At 37.7% G+C, this 22,355-nt stretch overlaps 1 protein-coding gene across 5 annotated transcripts in view; it reads left to right on the top strand.

Annotated features, from left to right (window-relative positions):
• Positions 1-22,355, top strand: part of LRRIQ1 (leucine rich repeats and IQ motif containing 1) — a 98,092-nt gene that overhangs the window by 19,792 nt on the left and 55,945 nt on the right. For all 5 annotated transcript variants that reach the window (XR_014555326.1, XM_083698905.1, XM_083698908.1 and 2 more), the window contains exons 13-17: positions 2,512-2,585; positions 3,687-3,780; positions 11,038-11,220; positions 15,140-15,607; positions 19,382-19,583. Coding sequence is in view for 4 of the 5 variants with exons in the window: in XM_083698905.1 (XP_083555031.1) it covers positions 2,512-2,585; positions 3,687-3,780; positions 11,038-11,220; positions 15,140-15,607; positions 19,382-19,583 (1,021 nt within the window). In the remaining variant the exon portion in view is untranslated. The remainder of the gene's footprint in view (positions 1-2,511; positions 2,586-3,686; positions 3,781-11,037; positions 11,221-15,139; positions 15,608-19,381; positions 19,584-22,355) is intronic.

Genomic DNA, 22,355 nt, shown 5'->3' with positions numbered 1-22,355 from the left:
AGGCCAATTCTGGATCCACATGTCCTTCCACAGCGGGGACAAGCTATAGCAAATGCATTTAAAACAAGACTAAACCCTAACAAATTAGACATACATGTGAAAGACCCATTTATCCAGCTGGGAAAGTCTGACGGTACAAAAATGTCTCCAGTTGTTTCCAGAAAGTGCAGATAGTGGGCACCTGTCATATAGTGACAGTAAGGCTATTTCACAAAACAGGGGAAACCATAGTAAAATGTTGAAAGAAAAGCTGCTCCTTTGCTTTTATCCTGCAGTCTTATATATGTTTACTCAAAAGACCCATTGAGTTTAATGGGACTTACAGTATTCCCAAGTAAGTGGGCATGGGATCACAGCCTCAAACATATGTTTAAACTTCTCCTTGAATTTTTACTTAAAATGCCTTTGCTTTATCTGAATCATGACCCAAGCAAATATTTTACAAGATGCACTATGTAATGATCAAGTATCATTTTATTTTATTACTTTTTATCAATATGAAGTGCTGCCTTTTTCTTTTAACACTTGTGCATCTTTAATTCAGCAAAAGTGGCTATTTTATTTTGAATAATAAACAAGATAAGTCAATTGCATAACACAGAAGAAAAGTCTGTGAGCATCCATAAAAAACAACTATCTGCATTGCAGAGAAGTGCACTAAATGAATTTTGACAAAATGTGTGTATATTTAGTGTGTATATTTTGGAGTATACACTTCAGCACTTTGCTGCTTCTCCTCCCCGACCCCCACTACCACATGCATTTAACTTTCAAGTTTGTTTCAGTTTTGCTTTCTTCATATAAGTCTCCCAGACTGTCTTTGTCCTGCCTTTGCAACTGTTTGGCTTTAAATGATACCAGAAAAAGGAAGCTATTGGACTTTAAAAAAATATCTTTTACTTCTGTGTCGTCTTTGTAATTTATATCCTTTTAATGCCCAGGGCTAGTGGGACAAGGTCAAGTGGTATTAAGTTTTCTGTAATGTCCTTTGTCTTTCTGGTTTGAATTTTCTAAAAAGAAAAAAGAAAAAAAAAGACAAAGACCGCCAGTGAAAAGGAAGCTATAGAATGACAGACTGAAAAAAAGGATTTGCCTTGTATAGTACAGGACAAGAATTTTAGATCTGAATGGCAAGTAAGACATCCAGTTCTCTAAATTATGACACCCTAAATGCCATTATTAACAAGCAACATAAGATATATTGCATACAGAGTTCTTCTATATCTATGATTTTACTGTGTGCTCTGTTCTCATTCCGTTAGAGCATTTTAAAAGTTAGCAGTATACTGCCCAGAGATTTGGTGGGGTTTCCAACTCAGGGTAGATTCATTGAAGTTAAAGGACATGACTATCTTAGCTTCATTAATTCCAACTGGTCTACTCTGAGTAAGACTTAGCTGATAAGAACAGGAGACACCATTAAACCACAGTCTAACTTTTCTATTGCCAAAGTATTTCAAACAGACTAACTTCTGTAACCCAGGATGGCCACAATTTGAGCTTTTAGTGATCAAAATGTTTGTCAACTCTGTGTTCCGGAAAATGTTTAGCTGTTGCTTTGACCCATTACTGTGAAACTTCCACCAAAAATTGCAGAGCTTCTGGCTTGCAGCCTTCAACTCTAAATACTATGGTCAATAATCCTCCTTCTGTTAGTATAACAAGAAAGCCTTTCTCTCATGCAGTAATGAGACAAATAAAAGAAAGGCAATACATATATTTTTAAATGGAATAACATCTTGGAAATTTAATGGCTGCAAGTTTGTGTTGTCATGCATTTAAGAACCTTTTGCATGGGAAGCAGTTTCTGAGAACTTCAGGTGCTGCTTGAGTTAAATATACTATAAAACAAGCAGATGGTGCAAGGCGCAATATGTCTACAATTACAAATCTCTTTGGGTAGGGTTCTTTCTTTTTAATACCAAGTTTTCCTTAAAGCAGTAAATATCTGTATGAGGAGGTTCAGAGTGTCTCTAAGCTACAAGGGTGGGTGTTCTTGCTTTTATATTTAGCTGTGGGGCGGGGGGAGGAATCTTAAGAAAAAAGTAGGAATAAGTGTGCCAAATAGATTGCATATAATCAATGTATGCATCATTTATTTCTCATCCTAATAATTAAGATAAGAGTGCAGTATCTCCACTGCACTGATTGGAAGAGATCACCTTTGTTCTGTCCCAAGAGCAGCATCCGCTAAAGGGGATTATGTGGAAACTAAACCTTCCACAGAACTGCTTGTTCTTCTCTAAGGAAGTTCATTTCATTACTTTTGAAAACCATAGTTCTTATGGTATTTCCTGAAGCCTGATAAATGTTATCTGTTATTACATGGAAAACTGTTACAATTACCTTCTAGCACCTTGGATAGCTAACAGGCAGTTTGCTACCAAATGATACAAAAATATTTGGGTTTTGAAGGTATAGTTCTGTAATACCTGTTCCATCTTTTTCACTCCCATGGTTAAGATAGTTTTGCATTGACTTTCTATTAAAATGTTGGTTTTTTCCTTTCAGTTTGACTGAACTTGCACCTCTTTTTTCGTGTGTGTCTTTGGAAAAGCTAGATATCAGTAACAACTGCTTATTAGGTGAGTTTAAAAGATAAATGGGAGGGACATTTGTTATCATGAGTTTCAGATGCTGCATTGTAAAATATAAGTGAGCCCGACACATATACAGAGGGAGCTATAAAATGCCTATATTGTTTGTTGCACTGCTCTTAAGCATGGAGTTTAGAGCTGGTATACAAATTTTCTGTACTCCCAGAATCACATTATCTCTTCACCAACACAAATCTTTGCTATGCTTAACCATGGCTGAGGCTGAGGTGCCGAGTAGTGCTGAGAGTTTGCTCTTGTGCAGGATTGAAACCCAGATATAACCCTGGTTAAGAGTAAATCCTGCTTACCTTGAATAATACTTAATGGTGGTGCTGACAGAAGCCTTTATATGGTTAATGACAATGGAAAAGTAGAGAGCAAGTGGGCAATTCCAAGGTCTTCTCCTCAACCATTAATCATAGATAGTTTATCTAAGTAATACTTAAATATGTATTACTACATAATTGACAACAGTTCAAATTAAAACACAATTGGTTGTTGTTTTTTAATAGCATCTACAACTTCTGTGTGTTCATTCTAATTTAGAGTCTTACTTTGATAAGGCAATCAAAATTACTTTGTATCCTTATATTGCTGTAATTATATATTTTTACTTTATATTAAGCCTTGGTTTGTTTAGTTTCTATGCCTTCATGTAGCAGCCAAGGGATTTTGAATTTGGTGAGTGACAACTGTCCTTAGCCAAGAAAAAAGACTAGTCGGGCATCTACCAATATAACAAAGATAAACAGCATACCAAATAGCATTCATGCAAATCCAGTGTTCAGGTAAATCAAAAGAAAAAAGAGCAATAAATTTCACAGAGTGACTAAATGAACAAATGAAATTTGTCCAAATTAGGACCCTATAACAATACAATATGGTGAACATAATCTGTGTTGCAATGATTAGGAGGGGTGAAATGGGTTGGCATTTAGTGATGACATTTAATAATCTCTGGAACGATGAACTTGATTTAATTAATTTTCTTTGAATTTGACAATTATTTGAAAATAATTTGTTGTGATCCCAACAGCAATAAAAGAATTATTCCATTTATTTTATTTGTACTTTTCTTAACAAATGCAGATCTTAACAGTGTCATTCAGTGGCTTGCTTGTTGTGATAGCCTAAGAGAATTATCCTTGCAAGGAAATCCACTTCTTCAAGAAGAGAACTGGAGGTAACCAGATGAGAGTAAGAGATTGTGACAAGTGCTGAGTATCAATATGGTGGCTGAGATTTTGTTCTTTTTTTCTTCCTCTAGGGTGGCCAGCTATGCCTTTAACCAAATAATAGTGAAATGTACTTTTGGGGAGCTGTTTCACTTCCTTTCTCCTTTTCTCCCTTCTTCCCAAGGTTTTATAGAAGCAACATACATCACAGATGAAATGTGATCACAGATGGAATGTGAAAACAAAACCATGATTGTCTCTTGTTCTGAAAAAAAGATTTGCCAATACTTATGATTACAATCATTATTTGCACAGAAAAGAAGTCAAGTTAATTACAATTAATTCCTAGTGCTTTCTGTGGTTCTTGACTAACTTGTTCCACTGATTTCAACAGGACCTAAGTTCAACTCACTTAGGCTGCAAGCCTGTGCAGACTTTTACGCAGGAGTTAATCTCATTAGTCTGGATCCTTCAGTGCCAAGAAGTATACTGCCTCTGAAACTGGAGGTATTGCATAGTGAGGATGGCTATTAGTCTATGAATTTGCCTAAGCCAATTTTGTAGCCATCCAAGTTGGTGGTCTCCTCTTTCTCCAGTCGGTGGGGGACTTGGGCTCTCAAATTTCAGTGTTTCCTTATGCAACACTGCCTAAAATTTGGTACCCCCTGCCTCTCAAACTTGGTTCTACATTGTTGTTGCAGCACCCAATACAGCTCTGCATCCAGTGCTGCCAAACTGCTCACACTACCCTAAAACTACCTCTGCTGTAGTTCACCAAGAGGCAAAACTAACAACAACAAACCCTGCACATAATAACAGCACTGACAGGGTAGATCAGCATCTCATTAGGAAGCATCTTCTGAGCTTTGCTCAGAACATTGGATTAATGAGATGGCATCTGAGGGTTGCTCTTTGGAGCTCTCTCAGCAACCCAGGGTCAGATTCATAGCATCTAATCCAGGAATCTAGTAAAACATCAGACTTTCACAAATACAGTATCCCATCTCCTCAAAATCAATGCTATTAAAACTATATCCACTTCAAACATCCATTTTATTTAATTTATTTGCTTCTCCCTGGTGTCCTTACAAAAAAAAAAAAAGTCATGTTCATTTTGGACTTCAAGTGGCTCAACAAATAGATCTGTAAAAGGGTATTTCCTGTTTCTTGGAAGTACAATTGCTATTGTATATGACGGTAGCTCTTTCTCCAATACTGATACTTGTTTATGTAGACTAGCAATTGCTAGGTGATTTCCAGTCTAATTTAAAATACCTATCAAATTGGGTTCATGTGGAAGCAGACTATGATAACCAAGCTATACGGTTCATTTCCATTCTTACTAATGATTTGTATGTCATTCTACCTTGTATAAAATTTTCTTTTGGTTTTCAAATAATTGTAAGATATCTCTAAAGCTAGAATGGTCTCCTTCCTTTTTTCACATTCCTTTCTATGCTTGTTTTGGTTATGCTTTCAGATTCTTTTCAATCATCTCTTTTCCGCATGGAACTTGGCTGACTCACTTTGGAAAACCCATTTTTCTAAAAATGGATCAGCTCAGCTGAAAGTCATATTACACATATATGCAAACACACACAGAGAGAGACGAACTTCATTCCCTACAAAGTTGGAAACCCACAAAAATTTGGATCATGCTAGAAGTGTTTAGATCAGAGGATCAGGGAGATCCAACTTTTGAATAAACACAATATATCGGTCAGCTATTAACTGTTGTATGTAATTAGGGAACAGGCAAGGAGGGTACCATGAGCCCGAGATCCATTCCTGATCTCACCATGAGTACTGGTTCTAAAGAGTCATACCAATTGAGCAGACCCTTGTTCTAAACATGTTTTATATGACAGGTGCAGATGAGGCAACATATATGCAGAAAAATGTAGAAATTGACTAGCACAGCATTACTTGTGAATATGTATTTATATTCTTGCATGATGAAGATAACTGGTACTGTAATTGTAAAAGACAAAGTAATTTTACTAAAGTAGTGCATGTTATATGACAACATAACTGTCTTACCATTTGTAGCTATATTGTTTTTAATGGTTGATATTACATATAATTAATTGCTGCTCCATGCAAGCTCAGTTTTAAAAATCCTTGAAATTCCTGAGCCACCAAGGTCCTCCGACGTTATTTGACCAACTGAGCTTTCATAATTGGACAAGAGATTAATTTATCTAACAGGATACTCTAAAGTATGGATTTGTTGAATTCAGCATTCACTATAACTTCAGGCAATATGTTTCAGTGAACTTTACATAACCCCTTGATACCAACAAAGGAATTAGTTGTAAAATTTCCCAATAGGTTTCCTACTTTCATGTCCAGCCAGTGATAACACTGAGGAAGCTGAAGTACTAAGAAATCACTTTTTAGAAATTAAACCCTGGGATCAGTTTGAGCACTCCTAGGGGGAAAGTGCTTCATTGCAGTAATGATTAATAGAACCTCTTAAGTGACAGAATATTCACCAGGAAGTTTTCACTAAATGAAATATTGATTCAGCCGCCACTAGGAGAAACCCAGCTGGAAAAACTAGTGTTAAGATCCCATGGCTCTAAGAAACCTTACTTTCCAACATTAATCAACTTGATATGGCATCTTTTCAATATATCATTATTCAACATTGTTTCTAATAGACCTGCACATGCAGTGTGGACTTATCAGTTTAGTGCTATCACCTAATACTATTGCACAACAAGAAAACAAGAAACGTTTTGCTGTTGTTGTATCTGTGCTATTATTTATAGAAGCAAGGAATATGAGCCAGCCAAAATTAAGTGGTTTTAGTTCATTGTTTTTCCTTGGGAATCTGTCCATCAGGTTGATGGTATATTTCAGTTAAGAAAGAGTTCAACATATACTTAACTTTTCCATTGAAATCCATGGAACTTAAAAGTGTTTAACCTTGGCTAGATTGAGTCTAAATTTGGTGATATTGTAATTGTTTATAAAGAATATGGCTTGAATAGCTATTATTTGTAGTTACTTTTATGCTGGCCTGGGGGATCCTATAAGTTTGTCCCTACCATAAAATTCCCCTTCATGGATCACTGCCTTGCCATGGTGAAGGGGCTTGAATAACTCAGAGAAGCTATGAGTTATGTCATGCAGGGCCACCCAAGATGGACAGGTCATAGTGGAGAGTTTTGACCAAACGTGATCCACCTGGAGCAGGAACCGGCAAGCCACTCCAGTATCCCTGCCAAGAAAACTCCATGGACAAAGACAACAGGCATATAAAAGTTATGACGCTGGAAGATGAGCTCCTCAGGTCGGAAGGTGTCCAACATGCTACTTAGAAGAGCGGAGGACAAGTACAAGTAGATTCAGAGCTGATGAAGCGGCTGGGCCAAAGCCGAAAGGACGCTCAGTTGCGGATATGCCTGGAAGCGAAAGGAAAGTCCAATGCTGTAAAGAAAAATATTGCATAGGAACCTGGAATGTAGGAACCATGAACCTGGGTAAGTTGGATGTGGTCAAAAATGAGATGGCAAGAATAAATATTGACATTCTGGGCATCAGTGAACTAAAATGGACAGGAATGGGCGAATTCAGTTCGGATTACCATCATATCTACTACTGTGGGCAAGAATCCCGTAAAAGAAATGGAGTGGCCCTCATAGTCAACAAAAGAGTGGCGAAAGCTGTACTGGGATGCAATCTCAAAAATGATAGAATGATCTTGATACGAATCCAAGGCAGACCTCTTAACATCACAGTAATCCACGTTTATGCACCAACCACTGGTGCTGAAGAAACTGAAATTGACCAATTCTATGAAGACTTACAACACCTTATAGAAGTGACACCAAAGAAGGATGTTCTTCTCATTATAGGGGATTGGAATGCAAAAGTAGGGAGTCAAAAGATAAAAGGAACAACTGGCAAGTTTGGCCTTGGAGTTCAAAATGAAGCAGGGCAAAGGCTAATAGAGTTCTGCCAAGAGAACAAGCTGGTCATCACGAACACTCTTTTCCAACAACGCAAGAGACGACTCTACACATGGGACATCACCAGATGGGTAGCATCAAAATCAGATTGACCATATTCTCTGCAGCCAAAGATGGAGAAGCTCTATACAGTCAGCAAAAACAAGACCTGGAGCTGACTGTGGCTCAGATCATCAGCTTCTTATAGCAAAATTCAAGCTTAAACTGAAGAAAGTGGGGAAAACCACTGGGACCGTAAGATACAATCTAAGTCAAATCCCTTATGAATACACTGTGGAAGTGAGGAACAGGTTTAAGGATTTAGATTTGGTGGACAGAGTACCTGAAGAACTATGGATGGAGGCTTGTAACATTATACAGGAGGCAGCAACTAAAACCATCTCAATGAAAAGGAAATGCAAGAAAGCAAAGTGGCTGTCCAATGAGGCGTTACAAATAGTGGGGGAGAGAAGGCAAGCAAAATGTGAGGGAGATCGTGAAAGATACAGGAAATTGAATGCAGATTTCCAAAACATAGCAAGGAGAGACAAGAAGGCCTTCTTAAATGAGCAATGCAAAGAAATAGAAGAAAACAATAGAATGGGAAAAACCAGAGATCTGTTCAAGAAAATTGGAGATATGAAAGGAACATTTTGTACAAAGATTACCATAATAAAAGACAAAAGTGGAAAGGACCTAACAGAAGCAGAAGACATCAAGAAGAGGTGGCAAGAATACACAGAGGAATTATACCAGAAAGATATGGATGTCTCGTACACCCCAGGTAGTGTGGTTGCTGACCTTGAGCCAGACATCCTGGAGAATGAAGTCAAATGGGCCTTAGAAAGCATTGCTAATAACAAGGCCAGTGGAAGTGATGATATCCCAGCTGAACTATTAAAAATTTTAAATGAGGATGCTGTTAAGGAGCTGCACTCAATATACCAGCAAATTTGGAAAACTCAGCAGTGGCCAGAGGATTGGAGAAGATCAGTCTGCATCCCAATCCCAAAGAAGGGCAGTGCCAAAGAATGCTCCAACTATCGCACAATTGCACTCATTTCACACGCTAGCAAGGTTATGCTTAAAATTCTACAAGGCAGGCTTAAGCAGTATGTGGACCGAGAACTCCCAGAAGTGCAAGCTGGATTTCAAAGAGGCAGAGGAACCAGAGACCAAATTGCAAACATGTGCTGGATTGTGGAGAAAGCTAGAGAGTTCCAGAAAGACATCTACTTCTGCTTCATTGACTATACAAAAGCCTTTGATTGTGCTGACCACAGCAAACTATGGCAAGTTCTTAAAGAAATGGGAGTGCCTGATCACCTCATCTGTCTCTTGAGAAATCTCTATGTGGGACAAGAAGCTACAGTTAGAACTGGATATGGAACAACTGATTGGTTCAAAATTGGGAAAGGAGTACGGCAAGGCTGTATATTGTCTCCCTGCCTATTCAACTTATATGCAGAAGTCATCATGCGAAAGGCTGGGCTGGATGAATCCCAAGCCGGAATTAAGATTGCTGGAAGAAATATCAGCAACCTCAGATATGCAGATGACACAACCTTGATGGCAGAAAGTGAGGAAGAATTAAAGAACCTTTTATTGAGGGTGAAAGAGGAGAGCGCAAAATATGGTCTGAAGCTCAACATCAAAAAAACGAAGATCATGGCCACTGGTCCCATCACTTCCTGGCAAATAGAAGGGGAAGAAATGGAGGCAGTGAGAGATTTTACTTTCTTGGGCTCCCTGATCACTGCAGATGGTGACAGCAGTCACGAAATTAAAAGATGCCTGCTCCTTGGGAGAAAGGCGATGGCAAACCTAGACAGCATCCTAAAAAGCAGAGACATCACCTTGCCATATATTGACTAAATCGTAGATTTAAACCAGCAGACCTGTTTACAGAACCACAGAATGGCCGAGTTGGAAGGGACCCTCCTCTGATAATCTACTTCCCTCCCGCAACAACATTAATATCTGCAAATAAATGTATTGGGGAGGGGGGCTGCCCTGCAGGACAGTTTTTAAAGTAACTTGGGAGTGATCTAAAGCTATGGTTTTCCCAGTAGTGATGTATGGAAGTGAGAGCTGGACCATAAAGAAGGCTGATGGTCGAAGAATTGATGCTTTTGAATTATGGTGCTGGAGGAGACTCTTGAGAGTCCCATGGACTGCAAGAAGATCAAACGCATCCATTCTTAAGGAAATCAGCCCTGAGTGCTCACTGGAAGGACAGATCGTGAAGCTGAGGCTCCAATACTTTGGCCACCTCATGAGAAGAGAAGACTCCCTGGAAAAGACCCTGATGTTGGGGAAGATGGAGGGCACAAGGAGAAGGGGACGACAGAGGACGAGATGGTTGGACAGTGTTCTCGAAGCTACAAACATGAGTCTGACCAAACTGCGGGAGGCAGTAGAAGACAGGAGTGCCTGGCGTGCTCTGGTCCATGGGGTCACGAAGAGTCGGACATGACTAAACGACTAAACAACAACCATAAAATTACTGTGCTTCCAGAATTCCTGATTTGGAATCCCCAGTACATATAAGGAGCTCCCAAACAAGCAAGGGCTTCTTTATTTGCCTTAGGTCATCATGAGCATACCATCCAACATTTTGAGGTGAAAAACTGGTACACTGTATTCCAGGGCCATGCTCCTGCGTGAGTCAAGTGACCTGCACGGGATCGCGCCCCCCCCCCGAAAGTGCTTTTTCAGGGTGAAATTGCAGCGCCCCAAATGACCACCATGCTCTCCCATAAAACAAATTTAAAATTCCAGCCCATGTATAAGAAAAAAGTGAGACATGTACCTGTTGTCTGTTCCTCTCAGTTGACCTTCTTGAAACTACAGAGGGGCAATTTCAATTAGGGAAGTATCATAGCAGGGAAGCAACCCACAAGAGAAAGAAAAAGATAGCGAATCACATATATTTTTTTCCCCTCAGTTAGATTTTTTGAAGCTTCAAGGGTGAAATTTCAATCTAATCCAACTTGGGCAACCCCATATCTACTTTTCTGGTTGTTTTTGTTTTAAATGTCAGGAGACCCAAACTTACCTCTCCCACATCTAATCCCTTGTATTAAGCTGCTGCCTGGTTTGCCTCAGAACTTTATATATATGGTCCAATAATCAAATGAAGTGCATTGTTTCATCTTTAAAGAATCACAAAATGTTTTATTGTCTTTCAAGTAAATAGTTATGTAGTTAAACAAGAAAAAGCATCTTCCTAACCATCATCCTTACAGCAGAGATGATAATAAACTGTGTTTATTCTAGCACTAACATAGCTTTCTTTCATCTTAAAAGGCACTCTTTACTTAAAGTTCTTCCCAGTTTGAATGTGCTTAATGATGGAAACATAAAATCTGATGCAGAAAATGCAGATGAAAGAATGATGAAAAAAGCACAGCCAGGAAGCTTTGCAGCATTTTGTCAAGCTCAGATTCAAAAAATTGATTTAGTCAGCAAAAAAGCCACAACTAGGTTAATGTAAGTATATTCAGCATTTTGATATGCCTTTCTGTGCTCCTAAATATGAGAATATGAATACATCAGAATCACATTAACGTGAAAAGTTGCTAAAATATCTATTTCAGTTTTTCTTTTACTTAATTAATTCATGCCTTGTGACACCTTTTAAAAAACAACAGTCTCAAAATGTACCAGATGGATTTAGCTCTTCCTCAAGGCTTCATAAAACAAAGCCACTAGTAAGGTTTTTAAACTAACCAGATGCTTTACTCTCCCATTAAACTAATGGGCCTAAAAACAGCTTAATTGTGGCTAGATTGCACTCACTGTGTTTAAGACTTTATCAGTTGTTTCATGACATTACTTTGCATTGCAAGGATGCTATCTACTATTGTAGACATATATGCATGAGGAAAGATATCTGAAGAAGTGTGCATGCACACGAAAGCTCATACCAAGAACTGACTTAGTTGGTCTTTAAGGTGCTACTCGAAGGAATTTTTTTTGTTTTGACTATGGCAGACCAACACGGCTACCTATCTGTAAAGTGGGAAAGTGTTTGCTTAGAAGACTTGAGACACATTTGCTAAATCTTTCCTGCACTAGACTGTTCCTTATTGTAAAGAAAAGGTAATAGGCAGAATTTCAGTTGTGTGATGTTGTCGGCAATGGTAACCTGGTCATAGGAGAATAGCATACAATTCTGAAGTGATGAGGTAAAATTCTGACTGAAAAGAAATGGGTGTGATTTATAATGGAAAGGGGGGGAAGCTGTCTGGTTAAGATAGACCACTTGTGTCTTATCTATCAGTTAACTGTTCTTCTTTTACATTATGAAAAATGCTGAGACATATTTTTATTTCTGAAATGGGCCAGCATTATTTATTTAATTTTCATATGTGTGCTTCTGAAAAGAATCCACAGAGACTAACAACAAAACTGAATAGACATGCATGGGACTGCACTGTAAAACAATCAAAACAACAATAATGAGAACCATAATAAAAATAGTGCCATTCCACAAAGAAAATGGAATCCATAGAAAGCTGCCATTATAATGAGTTAGACTACTTGACCATGTAGCTCAGTATTGATGACCTGTGACTTTCTAGAGTTTCAAACAGCATTCTTCCTCACCTCTACCTGCAGATTCCAAGAATTGAACTTGGAACACTTTACATGAAAAACATGTGCTTTGCTACTGAGTTCTCATCTTTCTCTAATTTCCTGATGGTGTGGTATATTTTTTCTAAATATGGAAAACAAAATCCATATAATAAAATCACACATGACCCCCTCCCTTCTATGTGTGCCTAAACCCATCTCTGTTTCATGTAAATTAAGTGTCATGTAGCATGATCCTATGTTTAATTGAAATAAGTCCTCAGGTTGTGCTGCAGGGCTTGTTCCCAGATAAGAGTGCCTAAGATTGCAGCCTTAATGCAACATGCCTAACGAACAGCATAAAAACTAAGCAAGCTTCTTGTCTGTTTGACATCTCACTAAGTTATGAGGCCCTGTAGGTATGACCTCAAGTATGTAAACTGCCAAAGGTAATCATTGCTAGGTTTCCTAATCCATGTTTCATACACTAGAGCTGCTCAATTAAATTGTGTTGTTCCTGCTTTCAAATTCACTATGCCTAGCCTACCCATGTTTAAGAATTATGTGCTTAAAAAAAAATTAATTACTCTGTCTGTCAGTTAATCTTTTCACACTTAGTTGTAAGTAGCTATGCTAAAATGCACTTCCGTTTCAGTGTTTTGGCTTTCAACAGGCTCTTGTACAGATGCCTGGAAATAAAAGACACTAATGGAAGTTGAAACCCTTTTAAACAGTTACTAGTTTAAACAGATGAAAATGGCATAAAAGCTTATAAAAGGAAATATAAGTGAAGAAATATAAACATTAAAACTCTTTATGGAGTTAAAGGCCTTTTGCAAACTAGACTGGAACAATAATGATATTAACGTATATGTCAATTTATATAGCATTACATGATGCTTCTTTGAATATGTACTTGTCACATCTTTCTTTATACAATACATATTATCTTTTTTTAAAAACAAACAAATCCAAAATGCTTTTGTTTGTGAAGCAAGATAATATCTCACCATCTTTCAAGTAAAAAAGCACAACATAGTAAACAATATTCAACTTTAAAGTTTGTCAGAATTTCCATAGGTATAATAAAAAATATCAAGTTCACTTAAAGTAATATGGCTTCTTTACATAATGATATGTTTAATTTAATGTTGAATAATATGTATATTAAGCTGAAATGTTAGAATCCAGCATCACCTCTTGTCTTATTCTTGAATGGTGATGCGAATCATTCTCTCAGAACTATTTTGTATGGCAAAATTACCTGAAAGCTATATCCAGCCCTCAAGAGCTTTCGTTCTTTGCAATCCTAGAACATTACAAAAATTGAACTTGGGGTACTTTACATTAGAAATAACTAAAACTAGGCTTGTAATTCTAGAGATTTACTTGAGTGAAACCAGCTTTACAGTCGCTACATTACTGTATCACTCAGTAATGTATTCTGCAATACATTGAAAAGTAGAGAAGGCAGCAGAAGTGCTCCCTAGATAAGAAAAGAGTGACTGATGAAATATTCTGTGTTAAAGCATCTTCTGCCACATTTGGGATGTTTTCAGTTGAAATTGCATCACTTAATATGTTTTCTAATACACATTCTAGTGAATTTTACAACTGTAATGCAAACTGACTTTAATTTCAAAGTAACATCCCACGTCTGGCCCCTTATAGAGTTCTGTTTGACAGACAAACCTACTCCATTTTCCATCTCTAGTCTTAAAAGGCAGAGATAAGTGGAACAATACCATATCCTATTAACTGTTTATGAAAATCTGTATACTACCACAGACATTTTTTGCAACAGTGTTCCAAAAATAATAATACCTAATTTTTTCGGTTAATGCTTGATCTTGATAAAATAAAGAATAAATCACTGCTCCGTGTTTTCCAAAGGCAGAGTCTTTTTGGTTGTGCCACAGCCTTTATGGAATTCTCTCCTAAGGGTAGCCTGACTGGCCCAATCTTTTATCACTGTTTGGCAGACATTTGGAAGCTAGCTTTGCAAATCCAAAGTTGCTACTGATTTTGCTTTGCACAGGAAGGAGATATAAAATGCTTTTAGTTTATTCTTGTCTGCTGATTTTATATAATTTATGTGATTCTCAAGTGTCTTTTCCTGGTTATTTTAGTTTTTAATATTTGTGTTTCTTATTTGTAAGCCACCACATTGGCTCCTTCAGACAAAAAGTGAAAGGTACATAAATAACTAATTAACAGGTATGGTGTTTTTTTGAGGGGAGGAATAAACATGCACAGTGACACATTATACCTTATTAAGACCAACCCAAGATTACATGTCATTAATTTGAAATGTACAAATGCAAAGAGTAATATTCTAGCTGCTTTGGTGAAATAGTGTTATATGCTCATTTAAAACCTACAATTTCAAAATCAAAGTATATGTTATAAATTTTTATAGAATAGATGCTCCCCTGTGTATTAGAATATTTCACATATTTCTATCAGGAAGCTTAATTCTGTGAAATTTCTCAGGTCTTCAGATGTTTCTGTATATGGCTTTAATCTCTAACTAAAGGACAATTTGTATCTATTGGCCCCATTGAGGGTCTCAGCTGGTCATATGTCCAGCTTAGACAGAAATTGTTCCAAACTGCATTTGCGCCTGATATTGTTGAAACTTTGGGGGCTTTTGCTCTCCCCAGGGAGGCTTTTCCCCTTACCTTTGGCTAATTAGACAATCTCTGGTCTTTGAAACTGCAGGGAAGTTATTATTTTTGTTTCTTATGGGGCAGCATAACTAAAATGGGGGAAAGTTTGATGAGTCATTATTTTAGAACCAATAGATGCTTTTTAACATTTCCCCCTCCCAAAGTGAATTCTCTGCAGATGCTGTACAGCTCCAGTGTTGGTATCTTAAGAAGCTGATGAAGCTAAGTAGTGAGCACCGTTACGCACATGAATATGGAGTTCTAAATGCTACTGAAGGAGAGGAACCAGGAAAATGGACAGATCCTTTGAACCAAGAAGCCATTAACATCACAGAGCAAAATAACTTCGGTATAAGTGGTGTAAAACAAAATAAGCAGGACTCATTCATTATGGCTGAAAGACGGAGTGCTCCTGGCCACACTCAGGCTATGTCCGTTAACTCTTTCGTGAAAGTGTCTGGAATGGGGGAAAATGGAGAACACAGACAAGAGGACATTTTTCAATATTCCCGTAATCACAATGAGGAAAGCAAAGATAACGTATTAATCAGTCTACAGAGAAATAGGTTCAGCAAGCAAATCATGGAAAGCAATGAAGGAAATTCTCTTCAACATTTTGACAGTTCACAAAAGTAAGATTCAAAGGTCAAAACACTTTATTATGGAAACATAACCATAGCACTGTGTAATCTTAATGTGGATAAGGGCATGACTGATTCCATGTACCAGATGATCTTTCAGAAATAATCATAATTCTAAAAAGTGACTGTCAAAACTTATTTCCCCCTCAGTTTATATATTTTTCCCTTAATAGATAAAAAAAAATACTTTTGCTCCAGTACTCAGTAAATAATTAGGAAGGATTGTTATGTCTATTTTACCAGCACAACAGTTTGATCTGTAAGCACAGAAGCAACTACCCTGAGCTAGGGCATCACTTCAGGGTCCTTGCTTCTGCATAGGACACAGCCATCTATTTTTTGCTGTAGATAGTCATTTCAGAAAATCACTGAAAATCCCAAAGGTGGGTATGTGTGCATGTGTCACTGCTGGTAGTGTCTCCTTCAAATGCTGTGCTAAAGATTTTGCAGAAATATGGGGCTAGTTTTGTATGGAAAACTGATGCACCTGAGAGATGATAATAAGTTGTTTCAGTATGGTCTCCTCAGAGTTTCAGAATAATAGGATGTACTTGCTCAGCCAAGAACACCTTCATAACTACATTGCTGTGTGATTATCTATGACTTACATTAAATAACAGATATTCATATCTATAGAATCTGGTTGCCTGTAAATCAACTTGGATTTCCTTTCAGAATCTTGTTTAACATTCTCTTCATTCTAGTTTGTAGGTTGCTTATCTGATAATCAGTTCACCTTAAATCAGCCTAGACTTATTCTCTCACAGGTTATCTTTAGAACTGTCAAAAGCTATATGCTATTTTATGTGAAATGGGTGAAGCGAAGTATCATTTTAAATGATAGTCTTAAATAGTGTTAAACTAAGCAAAGTAAGTATTTTACAGATATATGAACAACATATTCCAAGCCTCAAACATTCCATTATTGAAAGCATACCCAAATAGTAATCTAATGCATTGATTCAGTTGTCAGACAATCTCACTTCTTGTGTGTATACCATAATAAAATTTTGAAATCAGTGGACTTTGAAATGGGTTAGGGATAGGCAGTACTATGGTTGCAATAAACCTTCCCAAGGCTTTTCTCTGAGTTTACACAGACCTGTGTTGTTGCCATGTGGTAACTCATCTATAAACGATTTTTTTGTGTGGGAGGGAAAGCAGGGAGCCTTGGTTCCTTTATGTAGGGTAAAATTACAGACCCACTTACCATGTTATGGCTGCTTTAAAATTCCCCATCCTGTGGCTACCACCATATATAGATGTGAACACATGATGAACAGACAATTGTCATGTCCCATAAGAACTTGCAAATTTAGAGAGAAAGATGTGTGGGTCTGCTTGGGACACCCTGCGGCTAGACAGTGCAGACAAATGTCCATGCATGCAATTAGATCTGCCATACACACAGTTTAGAGTGTTTTTTTATTATTTTACCTATAATAAAATATCAGTTTTTGAACTAACTTGTTAAGGTCTAGTTTTTAAGACTAAAACATTAAACTTAAACACCCAGAAGGATATAATGGCTAGTGATATCAAAAATTTCATATTTGATTAGGCTTGCCATACATCAGGAAAATTCCTGACATGTCCTGGTTTTTGGATGCAAGAATAGCATCAGCGGGGAATTGGCAAAATGCCAGGGAAACCCAGATGTATGCCAATGAGATGAGAAAAGCAGTGAAAACAGCTCAAAAAGCTGTTTTGGGTGGAGGTTTCCCCAAGAAAGCTCAACAATTTGGGTCTATTCCCAAAAAAAGCTGAACAGTTTTGTGGTCTTCCTAACAAAAGCTCAACCTATACCCTATATTTCAAAACTAATTTCATGCAACTGATGGCATGAACTCTCAGTCACTTGTGCTTAATTGTAGTTCATTGCTTTAAAAATTATTATTGGAAAAAATACAAAAATTGTTAAAGGTTGTGTAATTCTGTGATTCTGCACTGTACACTTAGATTTCCTACATGGACAATGCCTTGATGATGTTTATTATTTGTTTTTATGAGTTGCCTCTTATAATACATTATTTAGGCACTTTTACGAAATAAATAAGTATAAAATATAGTAGGAATCATTGAATCATAGAACTGCAGAGTTGGAAGTTATCCCAAAGGTCATCTAGTCTAACCCCCTGCAATGCAGGAATTTCACCACATGGTCCCCCACCCACTTTGAAACCTTACTGGGCTCTGCTTTGCTTTGCAAATGTGCTAGCAGTTTTATTGCCATATCGCTAATAATAAAAACATACTACAGTTAAAATATCTGATAAGCTTACAAGAGCAAATCAAATAAAAACCAAATCAGGCACTTCCATTTCTATGATTCTGTTAATATTTTGTCAGTAGTTTCTACCTTGCATTGGATCTTTTGTCCAAAACAAAAATATGTATTCTCAGGCTGTACTATAACCTTTATAGGTGGTGTGTGTATGGTAAATTTGTGCAGATGCCAGAAACGCTGACAATTTTTCTTAAAAGCAGTTATTTTTGAGCAGGTTTAAGATGTATAACATAATAAGAGTTCTGTAGTATCATGCTATTAGTCATTCTCCTTCTCAACCTGAAGGGCTCTGCTTGTCTTCATGACTGCTTTCTTTGTTGCTTTTCTAGTCACACCTCATACCATTATGGTAAGCTATATGGTCTTACTGTATCAGTAATCTCTATATGCTTGCTAATACAAAACTACCAGACTTGAGCTTGCTGGTGAAATTTCATTCCTGGGCAAAGAGAAGTCATGTCATTGTGCTTCTGTTTTCCATCTAACTGAACATTGACATATTTGCATTAAGTGATATATGAATAATATGTTGTTGTTGTTAGGACCGAAAAGTGCCATAGAAAAACATCATTCAACACGCCCCCCCCCCCATTGTGATAATGTGTCTCCAACAAAACAAAACCACCATACATGATATAATTCCCTCCCTTTCCACTACCCTGAAATTTTGTGTGAGTAATTCAGTATGTGCATGTGAAATATAATAGAACAGAATTTCATGTGCCAAATCAGACATAATATCCACCATGCTGACAGGCACATGGCCCAAGGGATTTAAATGTGGCTATTTCTGGTAGAAACAAAATGCTACGTGCACAGAAAGTCCAGTTTTCCATGTGCAAATCTGCTGTTGCAGCCATATGACTGTGGGTATATATTCTTAACTGTGAAATAATTTTCATTTAGAATATCTGACATAACGTAGATTTCCACTCTTATTATAAAAAATTAAGTAGAAACCTCATGAAATAAGTGTGGATCATATTATGGCTCTGAACAAAATAATGTTAAAATAGAATGCCTTTGGAATAATCTGGCCATTTTGCCTCATCCTCCCTTTTCGCTCCTGCTGTTCTGCATGAAGAAATCCTCAGCCACCAAATTTCCTTTTCATCCCCATCCCACTCCCAATTTAGAAATAGTTTTGCTCACAGCAGGAAGTGCATAGGACTGGGCTAAATATTTCCTATTGATGTTATTCCTTAGTTATTTTGTCAATCATTGTATCATCTTCAGCTGTTGTTCTTTATTGTTGTTTTCCTAATAATAATAACCATAACAACAATAATAAACAACCATCATTCTCCATATTGTAGTGGTTTAAGCATCAGTCTTCCTGTGCATTCTGTGTTGCATGTAAATGGTGGGTGGTGGGTGGTGGGTAGTGAAACAATTTTTTTAACTTCCAAAATCATTTGTTGTCATTGGCACTGGTTACAACTGCTGAGTACAGTCTGTTATTTTTCTGATATTTCTAGCTTGGCAGCCACAGTTATCCAATCACACTGGCGAAGCTACTGTGCTCGTAAAAAGATAATTTTTTATATGTGGCAACATCTGGCTGCAACTGTGATCCAGTCTTACTGGCGAAGCTACTATACCAGGAAAAAGATTGTCAACTTAAAGAAGGAAGATCACCATGATTCCATGGTCAAGCATAAAGCTGCTACTAAGCTTCAGGTCAGTCTGCAGTCTTTGAGAATGGATGCCTAACTCTCTTACATAAGCTTGGACCACCACACAACCTGAAAAAACATAAAGGCAAATAGAATCAAGCACTGGACATTACCTCACAGAATCAATCCACCAAGCAAACGTTCTTTGGTTCTAAAACGGATGCAACTAAAAGATGCAATTTCACCTTAAAATATACAATAAAACTAAAAGATACTATAAAATACAGTGGTACCTCGGGTTACAGAGGATTCAGGTTACAGACGCTTCAAGTTACAGACTCCACTAACCCAGAAATAGTACCTTGGGTTAAGAACTTTGCTTCAGGATGAGAACATAAATCGTGTTCTGGTGTTGCGGCAGCAGCTGGAGGCCCCATTAGTTAAAGTGGTACCTCAGGTTAAGAACAGTTTCAGGTTAAGAATGGACCTCCAGAACGAATTAAGTTCTTAACCAGACGTACCACTCTACAATTTCAACTCCGTTCACATCAGTGGGTGGGGGAGCCCTCTCCTATTGCCTACTAGGGGTTTATATAATGGATCAGTATAGCCCAGGTTGGGTGCTCCTCGGTAGTTCTCCATGGGGGCAACCTGATCTAAGACTAGACATCACTCACATAGAGAAACACAAAAACAGAAGGAAGTCTTGTAATCCTTTAACAAGTAAAGCCCTATTCAGGGCTATACACCTATCTTGATTTCCTCCAATAGGGCTAATATAAGAACTCCGTTATCCCTGATGATTTGTTATGCTGGCTAGGACTGCTGGGAAACAGAGCCCTGTAGAATCTGGAGAGACAGACCCATGAGTTGCCCATTCCTTCTTTAGGGCTTGCTTTTGAAAAGTTGTTTCCATTACGTGAAGGGTGGTGGGACTCAAAATAGTGGCTGGGAGCCACATGCCTGATAACTAAATGGTGACTTCATATTCAGTGCTACATGCTGGGGAGAGACAAAAGGTTCCTTATGAGGAACGGTTAAGGGAGCTGGGCATGTTTAGCCTGGAGAAGAGGAGGTTAAGGGGTGATATGATAGCCATGTTCAAATATATAAAAGGATGTCACATAGAGGAGGGAGAAAGGTTGTTTTCTGCTGCTCCAGAGAAGCGGACACGGAGCAATGGATCCAAACTACAAGAAAGAAGATTCCACCTAAACATTAGGAAGACCTTCCTGACAGTAAGAGCTGTTCGACAGTGGAATTTGCTGCCAAGGAGTGTGGTGGAGTCTCCTTCTTTGGAGGTCTTTAAGCAGAGGCTTGACAACCATATGTCAGGAGTGCTCTGATGGTGTTTCCTGCTTGGCAGGGGGTTGGACTCGATGGCCCTTGTGGTCTCTTCCAACTCTATGATTCTATGATTCTATTCCAGTATAAAACACTGGAGAACTGATGCCAGTCAGTATGGACAAGACAGCTAGATGGACCAATGTGTCTGACTTGGTACAAGGCAGTTTCTTTTTAAGTTTGCAATTGGGAGATCAAATCATGCTTTGTTAAGCTGTTGTTGGAATCCAATTTCCAGAAGCCCTATAACTCAAAGATAGTGGGAGCTGAAGTCCAACAGCATCTGGAAGGTCACTTATTATCCACCCCTGCTTTAGACAATCAAGTTTGCATTACTGGTAACTGGCACTATATGATTAAAAGGGCTACTTGCACTGATTTAGTTCCACTGAATTTCCGTGACATTTCACTAGTGTTAAGAGTTTTGTGAATCATTACCTTCTGGTGCAAATAAAAATGTCATCCTGCCTTCTAGCCTTAAAACAACCTTTTGAGTATGCTAAGGCTTCTTTAATCTTTTTTTTTGGGGGGGGGGGGAGATAAATTAATGTTGAAACCAGAACTTCAAAATATCTAAAACCTAGAATGTGTGTGATGGAAATTCACCTGGGTTCTAAAAGTGAAAGAAAGATTTGAGTCCTTTTTTTATATTTCCCCCTGGATTCTGAATGTGAACTTTCAGAAGGACCAAAATCAAATGCACAGCCCCAAACTTAGTAAAGCACTGCAGCTAAGCAGGACAACAGAATTTCTACTTAAGAGTTTCATTGTTAGTACTATTTAACAATATGTCATGCTACAATTAATATGCCCAAAGTATCATTATTTATATGCTATTTTTATACAGATTTAGGGAGGAGGCAACGGTAGTGCCTATTTTCAGTTATGCAACTAGAATGTTCTCAAATTCAGAGCCACATAATGTGGTTTTATGTTATCTCCTTTATTACAAGCCATTATTTGTTCTCTTATTAGTGGTTCTCTTGATGCCTTTCCTCCCTTTCATTTTTTTTGTGGGTTTGTTTTGTTCTTTGTCCTTTCCCCTTCTCATAACTTTCTCCCGTAAATTAAATTCTTCCTTTTAAAAAAATAGTCTAGAGATTGCTAGTGAAGGTGAAAATGATTGGCCTAAGTTAATTGCTGATACGTCTGCATACGTTGTCAGGTGTAATCAGTGGAAATTTTTATTTAAGTGTGTTTTTATTTTTGTGAAAGTTAACACTTAATTCTTTTTCGTATATCTTCTTCCCCTAAGCTTATAGTAGGTCCTGAAGGGATTGTCAAATAATTAATTAGTTGACCTTGGTTTGTAGTTGAGAGAGTTTTAGGATTCCATTCTGCTTACTCGAGCCAAACCTCCAGAGTATTCTGAGCTCTAGACATATGCTGATATTTAATTTGTCTTGTAGTTTTAAATGTCACATAAAGTTCAAAAAACAGATCATTGAGCTATTACAGAAAAAGAAGTACAATGTTTTATCTTCCTAATGGG

This window comes from Podarcis gaigeae (genome assembly GCF_964106915.1).
Source record: "Podarcis gaigeae genome assembly, chromosome: 10".
Taxonomy (NCBI): domain Eukaryota; kingdom Metazoa; phylum Chordata; class Lepidosauria; order Squamata; family Lacertidae; genus Podarcis; species Podarcis gaigeae.
Note: the sequence above shows the minus strand (reverse complement) of the source record. Positions and strands in the feature narration are given on the sequence as shown.